At 41.1% G+C, this 25,676-nt stretch overlaps 1 protein-coding gene across 9 annotated transcripts in view; it reads right to left on the reverse strand.

Annotated features, from left to right (window-relative positions):
• Positions 1-24,704, reverse strand: part of HDA2 (histone deacetylase 2) — a 28,573-nt gene extending 3,869 nt beyond the window's left edge. For 4 of the 9 annotated variants that reach the window (XM_088866321.1, XM_088866317.1, XM_088866319.1 and 1 more), the window contains exons 1-10: positions 24,510-24,704; positions 24,325-24,380; positions 22,407-22,524; positions 21,231-21,293; positions 6,927-6,995; positions 6,684-6,850; positions 6,476-6,540; positions 6,306-6,352; positions 6,060-6,104; positions 3,875-3,925 (exon numbers count right to left, since the gene is read on the reverse strand). In XM_088866321.1, the coding sequence (XP_088722447.1) occupies positions 3,875-3,925; positions 6,060-6,104; positions 6,306-6,352; positions 6,476-6,540; positions 6,684-6,850; positions 6,927-6,995; positions 21,231-21,293; positions 22,407-22,524; positions 24,325-24,380; positions 24,510-24,632 (804 nt within the window). In that variant the 5' untranslated portion in view covers positions 24,633-24,704. Of the gene's footprint in view, positions 1-3,874; positions 3,926-6,059; positions 6,105-6,305; positions 6,353-6,475; positions 6,541-6,683; positions 6,851-6,926; positions 6,996-21,230; positions 21,294-22,342; positions 22,525-24,324; positions 24,381-24,509 lie in introns of all 9 variants that reach the window. The other 5 variants (XM_088866323.1, XM_088866324.1, XM_088866322.1 and 2 more) reach the window with 2 other exon arrangements.
• Positions 24,705-25,676: the final 972 nt, after the last annotated feature.

A 25,676-nucleotide genomic window follows, 5' to 3' on the forward strand; every position in this document is an offset into this window, starting at 1 on the left:
ATCTTCTTCTGTGAGCATTATTTGTAATAGCAAAGTCAAAGAGAACAGGAAATGGAAATAACTTTCTATAGGAGATTACAAAAATCAACTAGGTGTTCCCTTTATGGACAAAATGACGAAATCATTCATTGACATCTACTTAGAGTGAAGCACCCTCATGAGTCAAACTTAACAGCGTTGCAATGTTCCAACTGTTTGTTTTTGTCAGTAAAAATACAACCATATTCTTGTGGTTAAAGCCCTTTGACCAAAGAGTCGTTCCCTCTTGCACATAAGAAAGAAAAAGCCCTTCTGAATTCACAAAGTTTAGTTTAACCAAATAAACGTTCCATTTGTATCCTTTTCCTTTTATGAAAATCCAAATAAGTACAGCACACTATGTTTCATTCCACTTTGGTCCCATATTTAAGTAAATTTTGGTTCTTTCAGCTAAAAATTCCAAAACATTCTTAAAAAAATTAAAGATTGATTAAACTTACAATACTCTTTTTTGGCTAAAAATATATTGTTATAAAATAAATATAAGTATTTTCCATGGAAATTACTAACATATCTTCCATTCATTTTATTATAGAGAAACCTATTGGCAAGTGCATTATTAGCACCAATGATGTGTCGTTCAACTAGAACCTTCACTTAGTATGTTTACTATAAGGTTGATCTAGTTGCTTCATATTTAATTTTGAGGATGTTGCACAAAAAATCGGTAATAAAAGACAAAAATAACATACATTTTTCTACTATTCATAAATTGTCAGTACACAAATGACATACATTTTTCTAGTATTCTCTCCCTGGGGTCCAGGATTGCCCTAAAAAAGCTACCTTACAAACATGCTTATCTATTTCATACCCCTATTACAGATGTCTAGCTCTGTGGCATCTGTGGTCATGCAGTAGTTAGAGCATAAATTCCACCTAAGTTCTTGGGATAAGTGTGTAGACCAAGGCAGCATGGGGGCCAGGCATCAGGAGACTGCAAGACTTTAATCCTGTTGGGAAAATGGTGATGGAAATTTCCAGTGAGTAATGTACACCTTTGGAGGAGTTTCATTTATGGAAAATAAGGCATCGAAGAAGGGGGCTGGTTCCCCAATTTCCTTGGCCCTTTTGTCTCTGGGGCCTGGACCAGTACAGCCAAGAGTAGATCCCATTTCATAACATGGTTAAGGTTCAAAGTGTTCAGGGAAATAGAGTCAAGCTCTGGAAATACACTATATAGGAAATCAAAATCTAGCCAAATGTTTCCCCTCCCTTCTCTCCATGGCTACAAACGGGGATAGCCTAGTATCAGACAATGTTGATCGAATGAGTTTTTCTATTGTTAGGGCCCCTGTTTTTAGGACTCACTGAAAATGAAAATGCCCACCTAGCCATTCCTTTTAGAGCTACTCCATGGTCTCTTCCTCACCCTAGAAGGAGACAACTTCCTTGTATAGAGCCCAGTGCTTAACGGGATCTTTATGGTGTCTTCTCCCAATGGCATAGACCTCCTTTGAACCCTATCTTTAAGATGATTTGGTCCGCTCCCATTCCCCCTAGGATTCAGAGACCTTCGCCTGGAATTGGGCCCAAAGGAGGGTTTTAACCAGTGACCAGCTCCGAAAGAGGGTTACCACTTGCAAAAAAATGCAATGTTATGTGCTTGCCAGATGAAGAGACAGCGGACCATCTCTTCCTCCACAATCAGGCTACCACAACTCCATGGTCCGAACTCCATCTTTTTGGTTTGTTTTGGGTAACTCCACAGACCATCCAGTGGCTGTTCACGACTTTCCTTTCCCTTCCCCTTCAAAAACTAGGCAGAATCTTTGGATGGCCTTGGTTTTTGCCTTGTTATGGGTTGCTTGGAAAGAAAGAAATGCCACATCTTTCAAGCACGCAGTCCCACACACCATTTGGGACAATATCAAAACTGTCTTTTGTTTTTGGTATAAGAGATTGGCATTGTGTGGCATTCTAGGCTCCTCTAATTTCCTGTCAAATTGGGGGAACATCCATCACTTCTCCCCGAGGCCTCCACCCCGCCGAGCCATTTAGATCCCCCTACCCCATCAGGGGACCCTCAAACTCAATGTCGACGGACACTCCCTCGGAAACCCTGATCCCTCAGGTTTTGGGGGTAGCCTCACTGACCATGTCTTCAAGAATCTACCCTTCTTAGGCTTCGTTGCGTACACTAACTCCACCATGATTGAAACAATAGCTATCCTAGAAGGCCTCAAATGCACCCTTGGGGTCTTCTGCAATGTAGAAAGCTTAATAGTGGAAAGAGACTCACGAAATGTGATATCATGGGCTGCAAATCAAGCCCCAACACCTTGCAGATTGGCACCCCTCTTCGAGCATATATCTCTTCTTTGCAGGGCAACCTAGGTAAACTTCAACCACATTCTGAGGGAAGTAAAAACCAATGCTGACAGAGCGGCCAAGGAAGGAGCAGCTGCAGGACCATCGCCTTCACTTTTACAGCCTTGAGGTCTAGTCATGGTCTTCCTTATTTCTTTCTCCTATCTGGACCTCCCGTACTTTCATATTTTTTGGCTCAGACCACCACTTGAGGATTGTTTCCTCATAGTTATTGTTATTTCCTTGTCAAAACGTTTCTGTATAAAGCAGCCATCCTTGTGCGTTGCCATATATTTTCTTTTTTTATTGTTTTCCTTTTCTACACCCCTTTTTTTATAGAGCAACCGGTCTTGTGGGTTGCCATATTGGGGTTTTTGTCTCAACTTTCTACTTATTAATACAGTCAACCTTCTCTCAAAAAGCCAAAGAGAGAGAGAGAGAGAGAGAGAGAGAGAGAGGATTGACCATTTCTTGATTGAAAGCTGCTAATTATATTCTCAGGCATAAATATAGCCATGGAATTCCCCAAGGATCCATTGGTTGCTGATAAGCTTACAAGATCATGCAAAACTTTTCAGACCAAGGGATACAAAGCACAATAGGGTCCATTGAAGAAAGAAAAACATTATTCCAAGTGATATGGTTTTACTGTGCAGAAAATATTTCTCCATTTACTAAAAAAACAATCACAGAAGTAATTTTTAATATTTGCACTATGAAATGTTGAACCTCATTTCGGTTGCATGTGTACAGCAGATCTTAAAGGGAAGACTATATGCAACTGGATCAGGAGCCATCGGGATTGATGGACTGTAAAATGTTGAACCTCATTTCAGTTGCATGTGTACAGAAGATCTTAAAGGGAAGACAATATGCAACTGGATCAGAAGTCATCAGGACAATCCCCAAGTCAAAAAAGGAGATATTATAAGGGTCAAATAAGCACCATGATGAAATGCCGAATGTGGTGGAAAAGGCTGGTTTCTGGAAAGGCTTGAAAGTTTCACTTCCACATCACAAACATGTCTCATATTCTTGTCAACAATCACAATATTACAATCATGGGCCAGGATTCATCATGAAACAGGCTCTCCAAAAAATTTATACTCTTAGATGAAGGATTTAAGTTTAAGCGCTTAATGGATATTTCCTTTTTTGGATAAATAAAGCACTTTCTTGGGATTGAAAGTGCCTGATCTAAGAAGAATCATATTAACACAATTTCGTATGCAGTCATCTTTCGTATGCAGTCGTCTACTTCTCAGCATATTATTGGATACCAGGATAGAGGCTGGGCCAGATGTCAAGATTCGGAATCTAATATGCGATTATATGTCAATGAAACATAATTAAATCTACTTTAAAAGAAAGAAAGACAAATGGAGTCTAGGCTTAGTCCAGATGTAAAATGTATGACCGCCAATAGAGCTGCAGCCAAAATTTCGAGTAAATGCATTATCACGTAATGTTGTGCTTCACTGAACCAAAGTGCTAGAAAGCATTCCAGGAAGAGCACTCAATTCACCTGAAGCTCTTTGTTTAACCTTTCCAAGTACTCCTCTGTGGTGGTTCCAGACTGCAAGATAAGCCAGCAATGAATCTTCTTCAGAACAAGAAATGTATGATACAACCATAATACCCAAACCAATGTTTGAAAAATCGCTGATCCGGATCGAAATCGACCGATCCAAATCGGGAATCGTCCTGACTCTTCCAGATCTCGTAATATATCGGATCCAGCCCTGTCCCCCACAGAACCAGCTAGTTCAACCCAGTCTGTACCCGTTATCTGATAGAACTGGCCAGTTCTGATAGAGAACCAATAAGAACCGGCTCCCACTTTCTAATTTTTTTTATTTTTTAATTATTAAACCAGCAAGTTTTTAACTTCGCTTAGATTATTTTTTTTCATAAATTTTTTAATTTAAAAAAAAAAAAGTGGCAGGTGGCCCACCCCACTTTTCACATTGGGCAGTCGCGAGCCCCAAGGCATGCCATATCGCCCGTGCTTCCCCCTGATTTATACCTGCGTACCCTCCCCATTTATCTCCACATTTTAGATGTGGGACTGAAAGTTCCCCATGTGTTTTGGCATGCAAACCCCCGCAATAAATGTCCTGGAAAGCATATTATAAATGGCCTTTCTATCTATCAATGGCCCACGAAAAATTTGGTCGTTGCAGCTTATAAAAATAGCATTTTATATGTCATATTTTTAAAAACTAAAAATTAATTGTTCAACTGTTGATCAATAGCATCAAGGTTTTAAAAATAGAACACATGTTTTAAAAATAGTATTACAAATGTTTTTCACGATTGGAAACTATAGCATCAAGGTTTTCAAAATAACTTCAATGCATGCTTTGAAATTTAAAAAAAAATATAGCATACATTTCAAGCCAAAGAGTTACGACATAGTGGCCCGATATAGTTCTATTTTTATGGCAACATATCGCCATATAGCATTCCCATTCAACCAACCAAATTTGGTTCAGCATTAATCTCTATTTCAATAGCATACATAATTTAGGGACAATAGCTCGCCAGTGATCAAATTCTCCCAAGTTCAAAAAACAAATAAAACAATTAAGAAATAAATAGAAAAAGTTTGCTCCAAATCAAGGGGGAAACAAAGACCAAAGAGGCTAGACTTTTTGCTACCATATCATTCTTTCAAAATTCAAATGGCATATACCCACCTCAAAATATCAATTTTTCTTTATCACATTACAAACAACATCAAATGCATGAAAATCGAGATCATAAGAGCTTTGACCCACCTCAAAATGAACATTTCCTCCCTCATCATCTCTAGAAAACAGAGAGAGAAAAGTCTCATGAAATGATGAGCAGAAACACAACTGGAATGTGATCAATAGACATTCAAGCAGAAGACAGCATCTCAATATTCACGTATTTTTGCAAAATAATAAAAATTGATAATGCATACTCCCATTTTTTTCTTAAAAACTCAAATGACAATATTTATAATAAGTTTTAGTAACTTTTTGAAATTTTTTAAGGCCGGATCTGGCCATTCTCCGATTTTGATCTCCAAGCCGTAGGGGTGACAACGGGTTGAGTCTAGCTAGACACGAACCCGAACTCGAATGGAATTCGAGTCCAGATTTTGGTCCCAGACCCGACCTTTTGGGTCCAAATTTTCGACCCACACCCAAACCCGAGGCCTGGTCTAACCGTCAGGTCCTAGGTATGGTCAGGTCCATTGCCACCCTATGACTATGAGCTGCTTTTTTTTTTGCCCTTTTTTTTACCATCATATACCCATATTATTGGCAACATTTACAATATTGCACAACATCTATGAATACTCGTATGTACCCACATCTCTTACTGTTTTACATAATAATAGGAAATTCCTAAGAAACAAACGTATTGGCAACATTTATGAATACCCACATATACCCATATAATTCGGGTCAATTCTCGCTGGACTCGAATAGTATTCAAGTCTAGAGTTTGGACCCGGACCCGACCTTTCAAGTCCAAAATTTGAACCCATACCCGGAAGGTCGGGTCTACCCATCGGGTCCCGGGTCTGGTCGGGTCCATTGCCACGCCTACCGATCCGACCCGGTTTTCCGAATGGTTTTCCGAATGGACACTGATCCTTTTGTTAAAATGTTAGCCCAAACCATTTCATGCAATAGCTACGAATTGACTAAATGAGCATGTTGTTAATGAATTACCTGCAGTTCAACCTTTTGATCAATGAATCTCCTGGCCTCAAAATCCTAAAATAGAATTGCAAATGCTTAAAAAGGATCTTTTTGAATTTAAAGTGAAAAAGGGCACATTCACAAAAGACAAAAGACAGACACAATTCATAAACAACAAGAAGCACCAAGCAGCATAAAATATTTCGTTCATCGACCCCAAAAAGCAATAAGAAAAGAAACTAAGAGTGATGGGAAATGATAAAAATAGAAACTCACATGGGGGTAAATGTTCCTGTTGTACATATCAAAAATATAAACTCTTCCTGTTAGCAAGAAATTGCCCTTCATATTACAAAAGAACTTCTGCATGCAAATGCAAGAAACATATCCAACAAACTATGAAAGTTAAAGAATGTACAAACACAAGATAAGAGGCAAGGGCCCACCATCATTAGCAAAGTCCCACTCATGGCCATTCCCTTGATGTGCATCAAGATCAATAATCATGACCCTGCACAAGATTGAAGAGAATACAAAAACATAAATGAAAGATTTCCAGTAATATAATTTTCAGGTAGTACAATCTAAAGACACACAAGTAAATGTGTATGATACAAACCCCATCTCAAAATTTTCAAGCAGCAAGCTACCTACCGTGAAACACCTAAACGTGTAAATGCAAATTCAACGCAGAGAGTTATATCTGCATATGCACAAAATCCGCCACCTTTATCTGATGAACAGTGATGAAAACCACCACCAACATTAATGGCCCAACCCCTTTCTAATGCAAGCTTTCCTGCCAAGATTGTACCACCCACCTGTACTAGTTTAGGTTCAGTATAGCAGCATTTGCATCAAAATGGGAATTTGATAAAATGAATTACAGCCAACAACCTGACTGCGGAATGGTTTAAGTACTTTCATCTGCAGAATACAATTAGGAAAGACTGCAACCGGAGGAACCTGTAAAAATTCAAAAGGACATTAGTAGCTTTTGAGAAATGAGTCAACAAGATCTGCAGGAAATAGACATCTTTATGATGATATTCAAAATGAAACTTTCCATGCATGTAGAAAACATGAAATATTAATTGAAAGAAAATATAGAAAAAATTAAATGAACTAGGGGTCCTGGCACATCACCCAGACCTAGCCACCCATTCTAGGTACTGGGTAGGGGCCCAATGCCTAGCCCTGGGCGGGCACCCAAGGATTGTGCCCGCCTAAGCGTGGAAATGCCCCTATGGAGGGGCATTTAGTCCTTTTCCCCCCTAAATAGTGAGGAAAGGTTGGAGGGGGGGGGAGGTTGGGTGGGGTTTAAGTTGTTTTGTGACCTAAACCCCTTTATTTACCTTTTAGAGGGAAAAAAAAATTAGAAAAAAGCTGCACTTTGCATTTTTGTATGATCGATCGAGTAATTCAAAGTCTTGAAAAATCAATCCAAACATTATCCTTTTGGTTTAGATTTGATTTTGTTGATTTTAGAACCATATTAGAGGGTTTTGAGATTGGACAACATCTTGAAGGTGGAAAGATTGAAGATCAAGCAATCTAGGTTAGTGAAAAGACTTTGTATTTGAGATTGCTTTCGTTATTTCAAAATGTCTTCTTTGAGTTCTACTAGAAGTGGCAATCTCGGTTGGAAATACGGTTATAAACCGAATCCTCAAGATAAAAATTGCATTAGATGTAATAATTGTGAAAGAGATACCAATGGAGGTATAAACCGACTCAAGCAACATCTTGTCGATATTAGGGGGGATGTTGCCCTTGTAAAACGATTCCGATGAGATTAAGGAGGAGATTAGATATTATATGAATTGAGTAAAAAGGAAAAAAGACGAAAAGAGGCATGCACAGTAGATTTATGAGTTAGGGTTCATGTTTTTTATGATGATGAGAGTGATGAGGGGGGTGATGAGGTGAAGCAGCTTGATTTGTCCCAATCTAATAAAGGTAAGGGGGTTGTAATTGGATCTGGGGACCTAAGAGATCTCGGGTTAGGGGGCCTATGGACACTTTTCTTACCCAGCCTGGCCCTGAGGTTGCAGTTGAGAAAACCAAGAAGCAAACCATTGAGAATAGAATCAAGGAGGAGTGAGAGGGAACTGCTTAGTATATTGCTAGGTGATTTTATGAGGTAAGCATTCTTTTCAAAGCAGCAGGCCTACGGAACTTTTATACCTTGGTGGAGACAATTGGCCAATTTGGGCCTAGGTTAAAGCCCCCAACCCATATGAGTTTTCCAAGCCTCTTTTGAAAAAAAGAGGTGTGGATCATGAGGGAGATTGTGGGCTCGCAGATGGACTCAAGGGCTCAGTGTGGGGGTCTATTATGACTGGCACCTGAAGTAACAAGAAGAGAAGAAGTTAATGAATTATTGGTGGCTAGCCCTAGGGACTTTTTTTTTAGGCCTATTGATGCCTATCATGATAACCATATGCCACACACATTTTTAATGTGTTTGAGAAGGGCATCAAGGAGGTTGCAGAGCAACATGTTATTCAGGTTGTTCACATGTAATGTTGCTCTTAATGTTATTGCCTCCAATTTGGTGCGCATGAGCTACCGTCATATCTTTTGGACACCATGCGCAGCATATTGCATAGACCTCATCAATGTTTCAAAAAGTGCTAGGCGACCGGGGGGGTCCAGGCCGCCCAGCACCTGAGCAGCCTAGTAGAAAGAAACATGTCTCTATAGTCTAACTGTATAAGTATAATTGTATAACGCTAACTTTGTTTGCTCGATCTCCAAAATTCCACCTCTAAGATGTTTTTAAAGACTCAAAATTTTCTAATAAACCCTTTAATAGATTTATAAAACATCGAAAACTAAATCTAATATCAATAGGTGATGCTTAAATCAATTTTTGGTAACTTTGAGAAACCCTTCCATCCTATGGAAATCACCGAAAACTAGTTTCTTGGGGTTTTTTCTCTCTAAAATAGGCTCTAATGGATTTTAGGTTTCAAATGAACTTAAAACCCACAATTATGCCCCTTTAATATTAAAAAAATGACCAAAAAATGCCCTCAACAAGAGCCATTTCCTCCCTTGGGTGGGGCGCAAGCCTTGGGTGGCCGCCCAGGGCTGGGTGCTGAGCCCCCGCCTAGGCGGGTTCCCAGGTACCCAGGCAAATCCCATCTAATTTGGCCGCCTAGGCCTGGGCGACGCACCCAAGCCTTCTGGACCGCCTAAGCGGCGGCCCAAGCGCTGGGCAATCCGCTTTTTAAATCACTAGACCTCATGCTTGAGCTTATTGGCAGGACGAGCGAGATTGCAGACAATTAAGAAGGCTAAGTCAGTTACATCATTCATCTATAGCCACACCCTCATCCTCACCCTCACCCTCAGTATAATGTTTACAAAGAAGAAGGAGATAATGAGGCCGGTGGTCATGAGATTCGCTACCTGGTTCCTATGTCTAAATAGTATACATTCGAGGGGAGTCCAGTAGAGACAGATGTACACATCTGATGATTGGAGAGCACAAAAGTCAGGAAGAAAATAAGAGATTGTGAACTATCTAAGGCTTTTTGGCGAGAGGTGACAGGCGCTCCTAAAGTATTTTTTTCCTCTCAACAAAGTCCTCCACATGGTTGACAGTGGCAAGTCCACCATGGGCTTCATATACCAGGCAATGGAAAGTTGCTAGTAAGAGAGAGCCTGTAATTTGGATAATGATGAGAGCTGCTATGAGCTAGTTTCGAAGTTTATTCCCAAGAAGTGGGATGAGCAACTACACCACCATTGCTTGCGACTGGCAACTTTTTGAACCCCCAGCTTTTCTTTATGCTAATAGGGATATACAGACAAATGAAACAATTATGATTGGATTTAATAAGTATCAGGATGTTCTAGTCCCTAATCAGAAAATCCAAGACATTATATACATTGATGAACTAATAAATTATAGGGAAATATCCTTGTACCCCATATTTTTGGTTTTCATATCTCAATAGACCCAAAGATTCAAAATATATCTCCTAACCCCCTGACTAACTTTACTCACTTTTAACTATTTTTTTAACCCTAACAAATATAAAAAATACATGCTCATTCTAAACCCTTCCTCTCTTTATGTGACATATTCCCCTCAAATTTCTCTCTCTCTAACATTCACCCTCTTTATCTCTCTAATGGGGGAGACAGAGAGTGAGAGACACGGGGGGAGAAAGAGTGGAAAAATAGGTAGAGAGAGATTTAAGGAAAAATCACGTGAAGAGAGCGAAATGATGGTGTTTAGAAAGGATTTGTCTTTCTTATATTTGCTTGGGGAAAAAAATAGGTTTAAAGGGGATAAAGTTAGCTTAGGGGGTTAAAACATATAAAACTTAAAATTTTTATGACCCAAGATATGTTTTGAAACCTTGAGTCTATTGAGATATAAAACTTAAAAATAGGGGGTATGGAGATATTTTCCCTAAATTATAACTACACATTGGACCAAAGTTCATTTAGGTAATAATGTACTTAACCCAGCCCTCAAGTTCAAGTTTTATGCTTGTTTGTTTTTTATATTTCATATAAAACCGCAATTCATAATCAATTTGCAACCAATTGGTGGAGCCAGCATGGGTGTAGTACTCCAAACTTACAAAAAATGGCCATTTGGATCTTGAGCCTAACCACTACCTCGTCCGGCTGTGCCCGGAACTAGAGTACTTTTGAGATGGTATGTTTGTTACTAACTTACCATGCTACTTAAGTTTAATTTAAAAAATTAAATTATTTTATAAGTTTATAGTTTATAAATTGGTATTAGTAATTACTGATTACTATGTAAATTGTAATATTAATTAGTTTAATTTTATTGTGCATTTTCAATTTTTCATATAGGTTCATACAAAGAAAAGAAACAAGCATAAATCAAAGAAGCTAAATGACTTAGTTTATGTATAGTTCAATTGACTCTTGGAGGAAAGATTTGCTAAGCGAGAAAAAAGAAACCCCCTTAGAATAAAATACATGGAGTGCAACGGAATGGTTGGTTGATATGATGAGGTCAAGGGGCATGACGGATTGACATGGGATATGATTATGGTGGCCTCAGGTTCAACGGCCAACCCTCCAAGGGCCACTAGATCATCTTTACAGAAAACAAGGAGGGCAAATGAAGGGGAGGAAGGAGAAGCAGATTCAAAAGAAACAAAGGGGGATGAGCATTATGTTGAGAAGGGAGATGAATCCGATAATGATGGGCTTGATTCCAATGCTTGAGCTGACCCTACTTTTTCTGATGTTGACTGAAGACTCTTTTGAGTCTTCGAGTCTTTATTTCTTTCCCTTTTCTAGTCCTTATGTGCATGGCCTATGGAATATGGAGTATATGATCTGTGGACTATGTATAGTCCTGAATTTGAATGTTGAATTATAGTTTCCTATCTTTCTTAATGTGTTATTAATTAATTGTCCAAATCTCAAATACTTTGGACCCCAATAAACATTTTTTTACTTAGTGTATGTTATATGGACTAATGGTATGGAATGTATGGACTATGTTTTATGCATTCTTAATGTATTATGTATGCCTCAATATGCATTTTTTACACAGAATTTGGACCTAAAATAGTTGTATTACACCTACCCCTGTTCCTTGACCAAGGCGCCTAGGCAGTGGGCGACCAAGACTACCCAGCATTTTTTGGAACATTGCAACTGATAATCCCAAGCTTGTTTTCTCAGTTATGTCTAACAGATTAGTGTGGCTAACCAGATTGCCTGCAAAAATAAATTGCATCCAGAACCAAGGCTCAAGATAATTTCAACATGATAGACATTATTTTTGGCCAGATCCCTAAACCATACCATATTCCCAAGATACATGATACATCCACAGGGGCAGATGGGAATACAGGAGGCATCAAAATGATTGACTTGTCACCCATTTCTTTGAGAAATGTCCATTGGAAGACCTTTTTTTAAGAATGTTAACATTGTATTACTTATCAGTAACAATTGTTTCAAGATTTGCCCCAAATAAAGGGGCATTGTACACCCGAAAAAAGGTGGGTTTCCCCTTAGGGGACCCTGAATAAGGAAAACTAGTAGAGTGGAGCAGGATACTCCTACAGTATGAAAAGATGACTGAGGCTCCAAAAACTACTGTCGTGAGAGTGAGGGCTCCTTCTTTGGTGAGAGAATCTACATGAGAGTTACTCTCATGCCAAACATGATTCCAGGAGATCAACAGCCCCAAACAGAGGTGGGCAATTTCTTTGAAAATATGTGCTAGGATCCAAGGGTAGGGGGGGCTGAAGAAGCCCAGCAAATGATGTTATAAGAGTCTCCTTCGGCAATGAGGAATAAGAGCCACCTGTGGTCAAACTGTCTAAGGCCTTCTAGGAGGGCGAGAGCTTCTGTTCTTTGTGCATCGAAGTGGCCGATGGGTTTGGAGTGAGAGGCCAGGATATGGCCCTCATGGTTCCGAAATAGACCGTCGATGCGCAGCCTGTCCAGGGTTGCCAGGGAGCACCCGTCAAAGCTAAATTTGATGGTCCCTGAGTTGGGAGAGGCCAGTGAGAGGACCGATAGACCCTAGGCTACGAGAGGTGTAGTAGAGGCAACCAGTCAAGGTGGAAGGCTGAGAAGTCGATTCCTTTAAATATTTTGTGATTGGATGCCAAAAAAGTGCCCAGGGACTTGATCTTGTCAAATAGTACTTCAATAGGCTTGTATTGACCTTTGAAGATCTGGTTATTACATTCGGTCCAGACAGTCCAAAGAAGTGTGAAGGTTGAAGCCTTCCAGAGGAGAATGCCAGGCTTTGGCCAAGGGTAGGGCTGGAGGGAGGAGAAAAGTCAAAGGATGGATTGGGGAGTTACCCAATGTCAATGGAAGAGTTTAAGGAGGAAGCCCCAGAGCGAAGTGACCAAGGGGCAGTGAATATAAAGATAAACACTAGTTTCCTCCGCCTCGAAGCACATAGTGCAGCGATTGGGGATGGGGAGGCCTCTTCTCTGGAGGTGGTTGACAGTGAGTACTCTTTGGTGGAGGGCAATCCAATTGAAGAACTGGATCTTAGGGGGCACAAGTGGAAACCAAGCCATGGCTGAGAGAAGACGGGTTTAATGGGAAGGTAGGAGGTTGGGTTAGCTTGCAATAGAAAGTTGAAACCGAGAAGAACCCCGAGGGTGAGGGGCACCAAATGAGCCTATCCTCACCCAGAATGGGAACGTATGAGGAGTCTAGAAAGGCTGAAAGGTCGAGGAATTATCCTTACCCAGGATGTGAATGAATGAGGAGTCTAGAGAGGCTGAAAGGTCGAGGAATTCCTGAATTTTGGTGTCTGAGGGGAAGTCTCCTGAAAGTCGGGCTTCACACATGCTTATACCCTAGGATATGGAACACTCCGGCAACCAATTCTAGCATGTTGATTGTGAGAAGAAAGAGGGCGAGAAAGAGGTTCATTACAGGAGAGGGCCATGACAGGAGCAAGAATGCGAGTATTCTATTTGAAGACCTTGAGGGTGCTTTGAAGCAAACTACATACTCCATACTCAATCCCATGGATACATATAGAATTTTGTGGAAAGACGTATTTGATGGAAGTCGTATGTACGGCTTGGAGGGAGATCTTTCATATCTTTCGAGATCCACCCTACAATATGGGGTCAAAAAACAAAAATAAGTTATTCGTTTTTAGCCCTGAGAAAACTGATTCTTGTCTTGCTGTAAGGCCTGGACTGAGGAAGCCAAAAAGTAGCATGGAGGTGGTATTTTTGTTGAAGGACAGACAGCCACAGGTGATTTGATTGTGTGGCGTAGCGCCGCCACCATTTGCCCAAGAGCGCTAGGCGACCGAGGGGGTCCAGGCTGCCCAGAACCTTGGCGGGCACCCAGAACCTGGGTGGCCCAGTAGAAAGAAAAAAATTGTGGGGTGGTTTTTCTCTCTCTAAAATAGGCTCTAATGGGTTTTAGGTTTCAAATAAACCTGAAGCCCACAATTTTTCCCCTTTAGTATTAAGAAAATGATCAAAAAATGCCCTCAACAAGGGAATTTTCGCCCCTAGGAGGGGCGCAGGCCCTCCGCGGCGCCCAGGGATATCCGCTTAATTTGACCACCTAAGCCTGGGCGATGCACCCATTCCTTCTGGACCGCCTAAGCGGGCCGCCCAAGCACTGGGCGGTCCGCTTTTTAAATCACTGGTATGACGAGAACCCACAGAGAGCACATTTTATCCCACGGTAAGAGATAGAACATGCACTTATCGCTATCCCCTTCCCAGAGGAACTTCTTCATCAGGTGGTTTAGTCAGTTTAGAATCAATGACAGCATTTGGAACAGGAACATTTGATAAATTGGAATACATGAAAGGTTGATGAGGGTTGCTCTACCACGTAGGGAGAGGAATTGACCTTCCAAGATGTGAGCCTGCGCTCGAATTTGTCGATTATGTGCACTAGGAAGTAAGCTTGGTTTGCCGATGTAGAGAGGGAGTCTGAGGTAGGATGAAGGAAAGGTATTAGTATTGCAACCCCAACATTCGATCAAGGCTTGGGTAATGTTGGGGTCGAGTGTTATCCCAATCATCTTTGATTTGCCTAAATTTATCTTGAAGCCTGTGACCCATTCAAAGACCTTAAGAAACAAGTAGAGGCCGTAGGTTTCTTGAGGGTAGACGTTGCATAACACCAACGTGTTGTCGGCATATTTAAGTGCGAAATGGTAGGGTCATTGAAACCGCATTTAAAGCCGCGGAGAAGGCCATTGCTAAAAAGTCGGGATATGGAATGGCTGAAAACTTCAGCTATGATGGCACAAGGGAAGGGGGAGAGTGGGTTGCCCTGGCGCAAACCCCTCGACGAGGGGAAGAATCCCTTGGTGAGCCGTTGACTAAAACCGAGAATAGGGGCTCGAGATGCAACCCTAATCCATCTCCTCCACCTTGGTCCAGAGCTCATTCAGAGAAGAGTTTCATTGATGACCCCCCAGTCCACATGGCCATCAGCCATAGCCCAATCAAGTTTAACAATGAGGCCCTGAGTTTTGGCTAGATGCCTTGAGTGAATGCACTCATGGGCCACTAGTGCACCGTCATAAATTTGACGATCTTTCACGAACGCAACATGATGGGGGGAGATTACCAAGCCGAGGACTTCTCTAAGGCGAGAGGCCAGCACTTAGGCCAAAATTTTATACAAGCTGTTTAGGAGGCTAATCGGGCAGGAGTCCTTGAGTTCCTCGGGCCTTTCTGTCTAGGGGTTTAGGGTAATGAAGGTGGCATTAAGGGCTTTATGAACCATTCCCTTAGAGTGGACTTCTTCAAAGAATGCAAGGGTATCCTGGCGAAGGGCACTGCAAAAGGTGCTGAAAATGGTGATTGGGAAGCCATCTAGGCAGGGACCTTTGTGTTAGCCTTGAGGATTTCCTCTTCTAAGAAACGTTGCTCTAGCCATGCGGCCTTCTCGAGAGGGAGAGTTAGAAAAGATAGGTTTCCCATGGTGGGTTTAGGCCCGAGGGCGGGGGGCCAAAGAAAAGATCTTGGAAGAAGTCGGCGATGGCTTTTCAAGCTCAACTAGGTGTTTAGAGATGGCATTTTCTACTTTGATGGGGGTGATGATATTATCCCACCGTCTACAGTTAGCGATCTTGAGGAAGGAGGTATTGAGATCACCAAAGTTTAGCCATTTGATTCGCGACCTTTGGTACCAGTATATTTCTTCTTTTTCAAGGATGGAAAAATACTCAAGTTTCTGGTTAAACCTACCAACTCTTTCGGCTTCCGAGAGGGGCCTCAATTCCTCCAGTTGGTCCCAATGTTGGATGGCTACACGAGTTGAGGCATTCAGCCATCTGAAATTGTTGGGCGAGTTTTTACTCCAATCCTTGATGGAGGCATTGAGGAGTTGGAGCTTTTTTTGGAGTTGAAAACCTGCTCTACCTGAAACCGGAGGGGAGAATGACTTCCATCAAATGGGGAATAAATGAAGGAAGTCCGATTCCTTAAGCTAGGCTCACTCGAATCTGAAGGGTCTCACGGCCAGATGGGTGTCTAGAAGAATCGGGTAGTGGTCTGAGGTGTATTTAGAGAGTGCACATGCGAAAGATACATCACACACAGGATTGAGAAGGAAACGATAAAGCTTGGAAAGGGTTGGGCTGGAGGAATGATAAGACCATGTGTATTGAGCTCCTTGCAGCGGGATGTCTATGAGGTGATTGCGGGATATAAAATCCAAGAAGCTGATCATAGCAACACTAACTCTAGCCCTAGAATTTCTTTCAAAAGAAAATCTGGTGACATTAAAGTCACCCCCCAAACACCAGAATGGAGCGGATAAGGATGCCACTAAGTCGAGTTCCTCTCACAGTTGTTCTCTGAGATTATCCGTGTGTGGACCATAAATCGTAAAAAACTTCCACTGAAATGCATCGAAATTTCTAGAAAGGACCACAGATGTTGAGAAAGAGCCTGAGTGGGATAAGATTAGGGTGAATAAGGAGGGGTCCCAGACGACCCAAATCCCAGCAGATGACGCAGTTACTGGCAGGGCCACCCATTGGCCTAGCTTTCGGCCCCAAACAAGTCTGACTTGGGTAAGGGATAGAGCTGGGAGTTTCCGTTTCAGACAGAGCAAGGAGAGCCATGAAGTGGAGAGTAGTTATATCCCGGATTGCCGAACACTTTGAGGGGTTGCCAAGGCCGCACGCATTCAAAGACAATATTAACATAATCAAGTTGTGTGTGTGTTGGGGGGGGTTCGAGCTAGCCTAGTCGATCGTCTTAAAGGAGTTTAACTCGGAGCCGAGGGGTGGAGATGAGACGACAAGCATGGATCAGCTTGGTTGTCGTAGTTGATGTCGACTACCACATTTGCAAGTTAACGACTGCCTTTCCTGGATATCTTGAGATGCCGGAGGCGTTCACAGTAAGGAACTCATGGAGGGCTTCTTTGGGCCTTTGTATTTGAGCCCCATCACTCGCATACCTGGTGGACATCACCACGTGCCAAGTCTAGAGCATTGATGAAGTTAGAATCCGCGGACCAAGGTGATGGTGGCGGGGAGTTGGTAGGGGGAATAGGCACAGGGGGGAGAGGGGGTGCAAATATAGAGGGACGAGAAGGGAGAGAAGGGGGTTGAGGAGAGGACGAGGGGGATTGGGGGGAGGGGGTGGTAGAGAAGGGGGAGAGCTGAACTAGAAGAGTGGATGGGAATGAGTCGGACTAGGGTGGGGAGAAACCTGAGGATGTGAGAGGGGATTATAGGGCGGGGGGGAGGGGGACTCCAAAAGGTTGGGAAGGACGAGGGTAGAGGAGGGGGGTTGGGCACGATGGAGAGGGATTCGAGGAGCCAAGCGCGAGTGGTTAAGGATCTGGATAAGCCATCCCGAGGTAACGAGCAAACAGGTTGGAGGTGTGGGAGGGTGCTTACACGAGGGCAACAGGGTGGTGAGCCAGTCACGAAACGAGTCACAAGGGGCACAGGAAACTTCTGAAACGAGCAGCCACGGAGCTTAAGGGACGATGAGGGTAAGTATGATGGGATTGCAGCTTGAACGAAGCAACTTGATGGCTAACAGGGGGTGAGAGGGTGGAGGGGGTGACGTTTTATGCCTCTAAGGCCATGGGGCAATGAATCTTTGGAGTGGCTAAGTGCCACCACAGAGTTGGAGAGGGGCACCACGGGGGATGAAACTTTTGAACCAAGGGGGGATCGATAGGGATGTTCCAGATCATGCAGAGAGGACGTGGCAGGGGGCAGAGGAGGAAGGAGGTATTGGGGAGGGGCCTGAAAAAAGGCAGAAGAGGGGATTAACTGCGAGGGGATTAAGTATCACCCATTGATATTAAATTGGCGGTGAACGGGGATTAACTACAGGGGGACCATGTGAATTAATGGTAGGGATCAATCCCCAAGGGGGGTAGGGGGATGGGCGGGAGAAAAGCCTCGGATGACTTGCATAGGGGGAGTAAGACATATGATTAGGATCATGTGCAGACAAGGAGTTGACGTGTCGAGGTGTAAGATGAGGGTACACATGGGTCGAGAACCGAAGCTGCATGACAAATGGGAGTTGCCAGAGATGGGGGACCGATGAGAGGGATCGAGAACGGGGGGACACGTGGCCAAAGGGGAGAGGGGTGGGTTGATGGACGGGATGGGGATACGGGGAAACTTTTGAGCCGTTGGATGAGGAGATGAACGATTGCAGGTCAAAGGAGACTTGCGATTTGGGGAAACAATGATCCAACGGTTGGGATTTGTGGTGGTGTTGTCGGCTGTTCTCCTGGGCAAAAGTGGGAGGGGGAAGGTGGAGAGGCCTATTGCTAAGCGCAAAACACCTTGAAGAACAAGCCCTCAACCTCCATCTAGAGAGTCAAGGGGATGGACGAGGGGTCAAGAGTTTCGACAAGGACATGCATAAAGCCCATGGGGGAGATATTCCATGGATTTCCAGTGGATGGCAATGAGGAGGCCACATGAGTTGCCCAGGCTCCAGAAGGTATCTGCAGTCTGGGGTTTAAAGGCTCCAATTTCCAGAGACCAAGGGGAGAGGGGGAGGGTGGCACCTTTGAATTTTGCTTGGCGGGGCTTAGCGGCGATAGATTCGAGGTCAGACAAAGGGAGGAGGAACAGTTTTGCCAGTTGGAAGTCTCCTACAGCTAAGGTTTGGGAATAACTTGGAGGTCGTTGCGACAGGGAGAGAAAGAACCTATTTAGAGAGTTTTGTGGAGAGAGCCTGTCGCGAATACCAACCAGGAAGGAGGAGGGAGGTCATGGGATTGAGATGGATGAGGCAGAGGAGGGGTGGGATCAGGACGGGGTTGCTGTGGGCGGTAGATGGTGGTTCCAGAGAATGTGGGAGGGCAAGGAGGGGATGATTTGGGAGGACAAAGGAGATGAGCATAGGAGTAGAGAGGATGGAAGGCCCCGACTGGGTGACTCCCTGTGCGGAGGGGAGCCATCGGGTCTCTTAAAGGATTCGAACTCTTTGTTCGTGCAATGTATATTTTATTGACACTTTTCCAATAGAAGTCTTGAACGAAAGTTTACCTCATTATACTCATCTCAAGGAGTTTGTTGCAATTTGCATGCCAACAGACAAAAGTGAAGTCCATCAAAAAATTGTGCACTAATTTAAAGGAGTGTTGTGTCAAGATAACAATCAAAAGATATAAAGGTCTTTGGTTACTCGAGAAATGGTATATATCATGAACAACTAATGAAAGCAACCCTCACAACAATGTAAGTGAATTTGATTTTCTTCCTAATGATGTCAAAGTGCCAAACAGCAGACAAATGAAAAAATAAAGATATAGAATAGACAAATTGTTCAGAATACAGCCTATTAAGACCTGCTAAAGGGAAGAAAGGCATGTGACTGCCTCAATCAAGTCACTCGTATCAAGATTAAGAAATATCTCCATAGACATGATGAAGGGAAGAAATGCACGTGACTGCCTCAATAAAGTCACTCGTATCAAGATTTAAGAAATATCTCCATCATAAGGTACAAAAACCACACCTAGAATTCTTTCTTCACAATAGGAAATCCATAAGATCACTAAGCACCTCATTCATCGAAGCATTTGTCCGACCCTCTTTCTTCAACACATAGGGCATTTCTCGTTTCTAGATCATCTACTGAATCAAAATGCTAGAAGAGGGAGTTGACAATTAACCTTGTTGGCAGGAAGCATTGAATAAGGAACTTAGCAAGACAGTATACAGGACATGGTACCATTGCCAAAAAGCAAATAATGGGCTGCAAGGAGGCATACAAGATTAACTTGGACAGATTCACAGGCACCCAAAGATTAAGGCAAGAATAGGAAGTGGCCTTCTTGAAAATCTTCCAATACGATGGGAAACCTCAGTTGTTCAAGGGAATCCAAAACTTGGCTCTTAATTCAGTGACATGTAAGCATTGTGTTCTTGCTTGGAGATGTACCTTATCTCCATTTTCGACCACAAAAAGGCAATGACCAAGGTCTTCTTTGCATTACTATGTTATACCCCACAATCAGTTATTGCATTTAATTCTGTGCACATAGACTTTTTATAGTGGGCATCATAGCCTTGCATGAGGGCCCAAACCTCCCAGTCTAACTTACCCAAATAAACAAAGAAAACATTTGAGTAAAACAACTATAATACCATCAGAATCAAACAGAGATTCTTGAAGTGCACCCCCAAAAGAAATGTAATTAAACAATAGACATGCATTCTTGCTGTATTATTACCTTGTTGAAGGTATTTAGCTTTCATTTTCATGGAACAAAAGGCCCCATAATAGTTACGAAGCAGATATCTCAAGATATGGTTTTCTGGAGTTTCCAGCAAGAAATTTCACTTGACAATCACACAAGTCACACAAGACCCAAAGATGTTATTATCCTATAAAAGAAATGAAGGGACTGTAAACCACACATAATTATTAGAATAGATCATAGGAACCTATCTCCATTGTATTCAGAGCGAAAGGATTTTTTTATCGTAAAGAGAAATATCGCAAATTGCTAGTATCAAAAAACCGCAAATATTTTATCAGGAAAATGCAAGGGTGGAAACAATGACACAGCTAAAAAAAGAGGATCTAAGGACATTGAAGCAAGTCTAAAACAAAAAAAAGATAGGGAGAAACTTTGATGGATGATCTCGTCCCTCATTGATCGCTCAAGATGTAGATATCCATTTAGGTACAGATACCGGAAACTATATTTACAAGACAAGTTTGAATTCATCATCGATTTTTCTAGCCTTGGTTTCTTAAATGCAATCCTTTACAAAGAACTCCATGTATAACTTATACCAATGCAATCCTTTACAAAGAACTCCATGTATAACTTATACAAATGACCTCCTGCAACCAATAGAGGAATAGTTCATCCATTTGATTGTGTTACTTGTTGCTAACTAAGGGAAACCGATATAGTGGAAAAGGTAGAAACAGTAGCTTTCATTAGTTGCCCGTCAAACAAAGAATTCAAAGGACTTAGACATGTAAGCAGAAGGGACTTGTTGTTTTGACGATAATCAAGGAAACAACTAGACATTACCACTCGACTATGAGCCCAATAGCAATTCTATCCCATTTATGAGAAGTGCTAGAAATCTGCTTGAAGGAAAATTGAAACTTTTGTATGTGACAAGCATACTTTTCCATTAGAATAAAATCCTCAAACCTCTCAATAATTTTATGGAATAGCAAGAATGGCTCCAATGTGATATGTTGATTGACATGTTACCTCTATGATAAGACTAACATTCAAACTACTTCTTAGACTTTTCAAATATTCTTCAGTGTGCACCTGCCAACAAAACAAACAACTCATCAGTAGTATCACAATTAAATAACAAACCTAATGATTCTACTTTATTCCACGCCTTCTCACATCACAAGACAAGGAGTAACGAAAAGTAGTAGGAATTACTTGAAAGAAAATCGAAGTGTCTGAGAGCTTTCCAACATCATCCATAAATAAGACATATAGTACCAAGTCATGAATGATTGCATAATAAACATGGATAGAACGTCAAGAAGCCAATGTTAAGATGCATTTGAATGACGTAAATCACAGTTCAAATCAACTTAACCTGATGTATATACAATAAGAAACCATTTCTATTGTTGTCCTGCAGCCATTCAAGAACATAGGGCACACTCCATTGATTGAACCAATGGCAAGGGTGCCACCCAGAATTATTACCTTTGTTGACTAATTGTTTGGTCATTAGCAGATCGTTAAAATCCAACAATAGCACACCTATGCAATACCCCACTTTTGAATTATGTTCACAACAACACTACCGAAGGAACTCTCAGTGAGAAGCCTTTAGCCCCTTGGAAATCACAGATTCCAACAGTTACAGCAATTCTACTGATACAACTTTGAGGGGAATTGAATCAGCATTCGTAATGTTTCACGCCCACACCTCAGTTTGAAAAGAGTTTCCTAAAGGGAGGGGAACGTACCAAGGGGAAGAGAAAGGGTTTAACCAGGAGGTCTAAGTCGCAAAATGTGAAAATGCATTTCTATAGTAGGAACAGCAACCTAAGTGGGACTTTTAAGAGCCAACATCCTCAAGAAGAAGAAAAAAACATTGTAATGAGCCAAGATCAAGAATGGAAATCGATTGAGTATAATAGCCATTGACTTGAATCAATCCCATGCAATAAATATTTCAAGGAAAATAAACTAGAAGCATTAAGTTCCCTTCTTAGATTAGCATCCAATGAGTAAAACCAAATTGATAGCATGTCAAAGAATGATAATACAAAAAAAAAAACTAAAAATAAAAAACTGCATTGAAAACTAGAAACAAACTTCAAAGAAGTCATTCATGATCCAAATCTTACAAGCTGAAATTTGAAAGCTTCTTTAAATGAAACGGGGGGTGATATTCAGCAAGATGAAAGATACCACTAGTAAGTCATCCTTCGAAGCTTCTAATGGTTCTACAAGTCGGTTTTTATCCAAAAAACCTTCCACAACAAGAAACTGGCAGATACGTCCCCATTTTGAAGAATCAAACGGGTGCCTACATCAACACAAGTAATGTAAGAAAACCCAACATATCCTCTAGAATAGAGACATCCATTATCTATCACATATCACATCTAATCCAAGGTAGTCAAATAGAGAGAGCAAAGAAAAATAAAACCAAAACTAAATAGTATGAACAACAAAAGGAAGGCTACTAATTAAATTTCTAGTAAGGTACAATAAGAAAGAATTGTTGATAGTATGATGATCAAGTTTGAAATCTTATATTATATTACAACTTACTGCACTGTGATAGAAAATTATTCGCATATTATCTTCGCTACATCATGATAAGCGCAAATATAGCATGAACTAAACCATGTAATAATCAACACCATTTCATGTACAAATGCTTAATTTACTTTGTTCACTAATACATTGGGGAATTGATTCATTTCTCAAACGACCCAGGCAATGTATGTCTTGAGAGTAACATTTTCATCTTCCAAAAATGACAATTCTCTGCTACTAACCATGGTTCTTTTTTTAAACATAGAGATTTGAACTCCATAGCAGTAAAACTGACATTTGACCATACTAGGATGTGGTTCCACTATGGTGACGGAATTTTCTTCTATGGGAAACATGTAACCAAGAGGTTCGATTTTAGAATTGTGCAATCAAGCTTCTTAAGAAAGAACACTAACCCACAAAAAATCTTACACCTGCAATACTCACAGCTAGCTAGTACAGCAAAGTAAGAAAACTATTAAGGAATAACAAATAACTTGTACCTTCATCAAGTGAATCAAATAATCACACCAAACCAGGAACCCAAGTGACATCAGCTTCAGAATTGCTTAGGACGCAAAGATATTGAACAATATATCACAATATCTCATCACACCACATCGCATTCTTAACTCTCCCAGCCCCTCTAATGGAATATGCACCAATGCATGGTAGGCATCCAAATTCATATTAGATGCCTTGAACTATTTATTGCAGCATGTGGCAATTCACAAAATATTTCATGCTTTCAACCAACAAGCCTAACATATGGTATCAACCACATAGGGAGAGAGAGAGTTGATGACAAGGGTAATTGACACCCCTTGTGTTTAGACTACACAAACAGGTCAATGTATGATTCAGTCAATGTGGTAGAAACATATGGGCCAGCCTACCCGCAAATCAAACCCATTCGATTATAACACTCCATATGCAAGCAAGCGACAAGGCATCTCATAGTATGTCACATCCAAAGCAACTTAACCACCCCAGTATAAATCAGAAACCCCCTACCAGCATTTGACCTTACTCATCTATGGAACACTATAGTCAGAAATCACGTTTGGTGAACTACGTTCATTTTCAATTCTTTGCTTTGATTCATACCATCCATGATCAATACGAGATGATGTAACATCATTCACAAGTAGTCCAGCTATTCCCTATTTTTCCTCATTTGGAATTGATCAGATGACATCATTTACATATCATATGCATATAATCACACGGATATGGGTGGAATTCTCTTCTTTTTTTCAGTAAATGATGTAATTTCGATATGCAAAAGTCCACTACCAAGGCAGTTGGCAAAATACCCCATCTCCCAAGGAAGAAACCAAAGAATAATTCATCCAAAGAAATATTCCGAAAATTACAAAAAAGAAACAAAGAAAAAAAAAACATGAGATTACTCAATCCCCAGTTCCAAATTCAAATGTTAATCACACAGAAAGCAAAAATTATTCATAGAATATCTAAATAAGGCCAATTGAGATTGCAACAGTGAAAAAAGAATAAGCAGTACAAAAAACCAACAAAAAATAAAAAGCAGTTAAGAACTTACACTTTCTCGATCCCCATAAACGATATGTCATAGGAAGGTGAATAAACGACAGGAACCTATGATCATCACGCAGAAAAAGGATTCCAATATGACAGTTTGAACCCATAAATTTAGAGAGAGAGAGAGAGAGAAATGAATTGTGGGTTGGAAGAAATAGTACCCACAAAATAAAAAATTTCACTCACTTTGTTGGGAGGCACGTCAAAATAGAGTTTAGAGGACAGAATCCGTTTCCTCTTCATGTCTTCGACAACTATTTCAGCGGAAGTGGCAGCAGCAGCAGAAGCCGAGGACCGAGTGGCGGCCATAGCCAGAAGCAGTGGAATTGGGGATGAAGAGAGAGAAGAGGACTCCGTGGTGCGGAGAGCCGAATCTCCGTCGGATGATTTTAAATTGGAAAGAGTTTATATAGAGCCCAGGCTCTAAACAATCAAACTAGAGCCCACTTCAAAAATTCGAAGCGGTTGTTTTGATGCCCAAATATCCTCGAAGTTGTTATCTCGACCAGATGCTAGAAAAAAAATGGATTTCTAAGTTTCGAAAATAGCGCAAAATAAATTTCAAATTTTAAAAGTAGTGTATCATTTTTTGATAATTTTCAAGTTACTGCTTGAAAATTTAAATTTTATAATTAAAAATAAAAATATATTTTAAGACTATCACAAAGATTTTCAATATTGAAACCACAAGGTACTATGTTAAGTTGGGTTCTAATTTGATTGTTGAGAGTCGCAGCTCTATACAAACTTGCACCCTTTCAAATTATATTACATAATAAAATATACATATCTATATATCTATGCTACATTATTAAGCACACGAGTTAAAAGGTGGACACCGGTCGCGAAAATAAGAATGGGCCTATGGTAGGAGACATTCCTATATTAAGGGTACATTATCAAGCAAGAGTTAATGGATGGACACATGTCACGAAAATAAGAATCCACCCTAACTCTATAGAGGTTGTAGGAGACATTCCCACATTTAAAGATGCATTATTAAGCAAGAGTTAAAGGGTGAACATGTGTCGTGAAAGTAAGAAGGGACCATAACTCTTTAGAGGTTGTAGAAGACATTCCCAAATTTAAGGGAGAATGACTTTTTGAAGTGAGACAGACATCTTTTGTCTTAAAATTAGTGCGTAGAAGAGAGTGAGACTTTTTGAAGAGGGAGATGTCCCTGGTCGGATGGATCGATCTCGCCTTCCCGGATCTAGGTGATTAGGTGACACGTGTTTCGAGTTCGAAAGACCCAGGACCTGAGACCACTCTCTCGGGAACCTTGTTCACAGAACAAGTGCAGGTGCCCAACTAGTTAGAGAGGAATTTTAAAACTTGAGGTGGGGACCAACC

The sequence above is a fragment of the Amborella trichopoda genome, chromosome 5 (genome assembly GCF_054954075.1).
Source record: "Amborella trichopoda isolate Santa Cruz 75 chromosome 5, AtrichopodaSantaCruz75HAP2 v2.0, whole genome shotgun sequence".
NCBI lineage: Eukaryota > Viridiplantae > Streptophyta > Magnoliopsida > Amborellales > Amborellaceae > Amborella > Amborella trichopoda.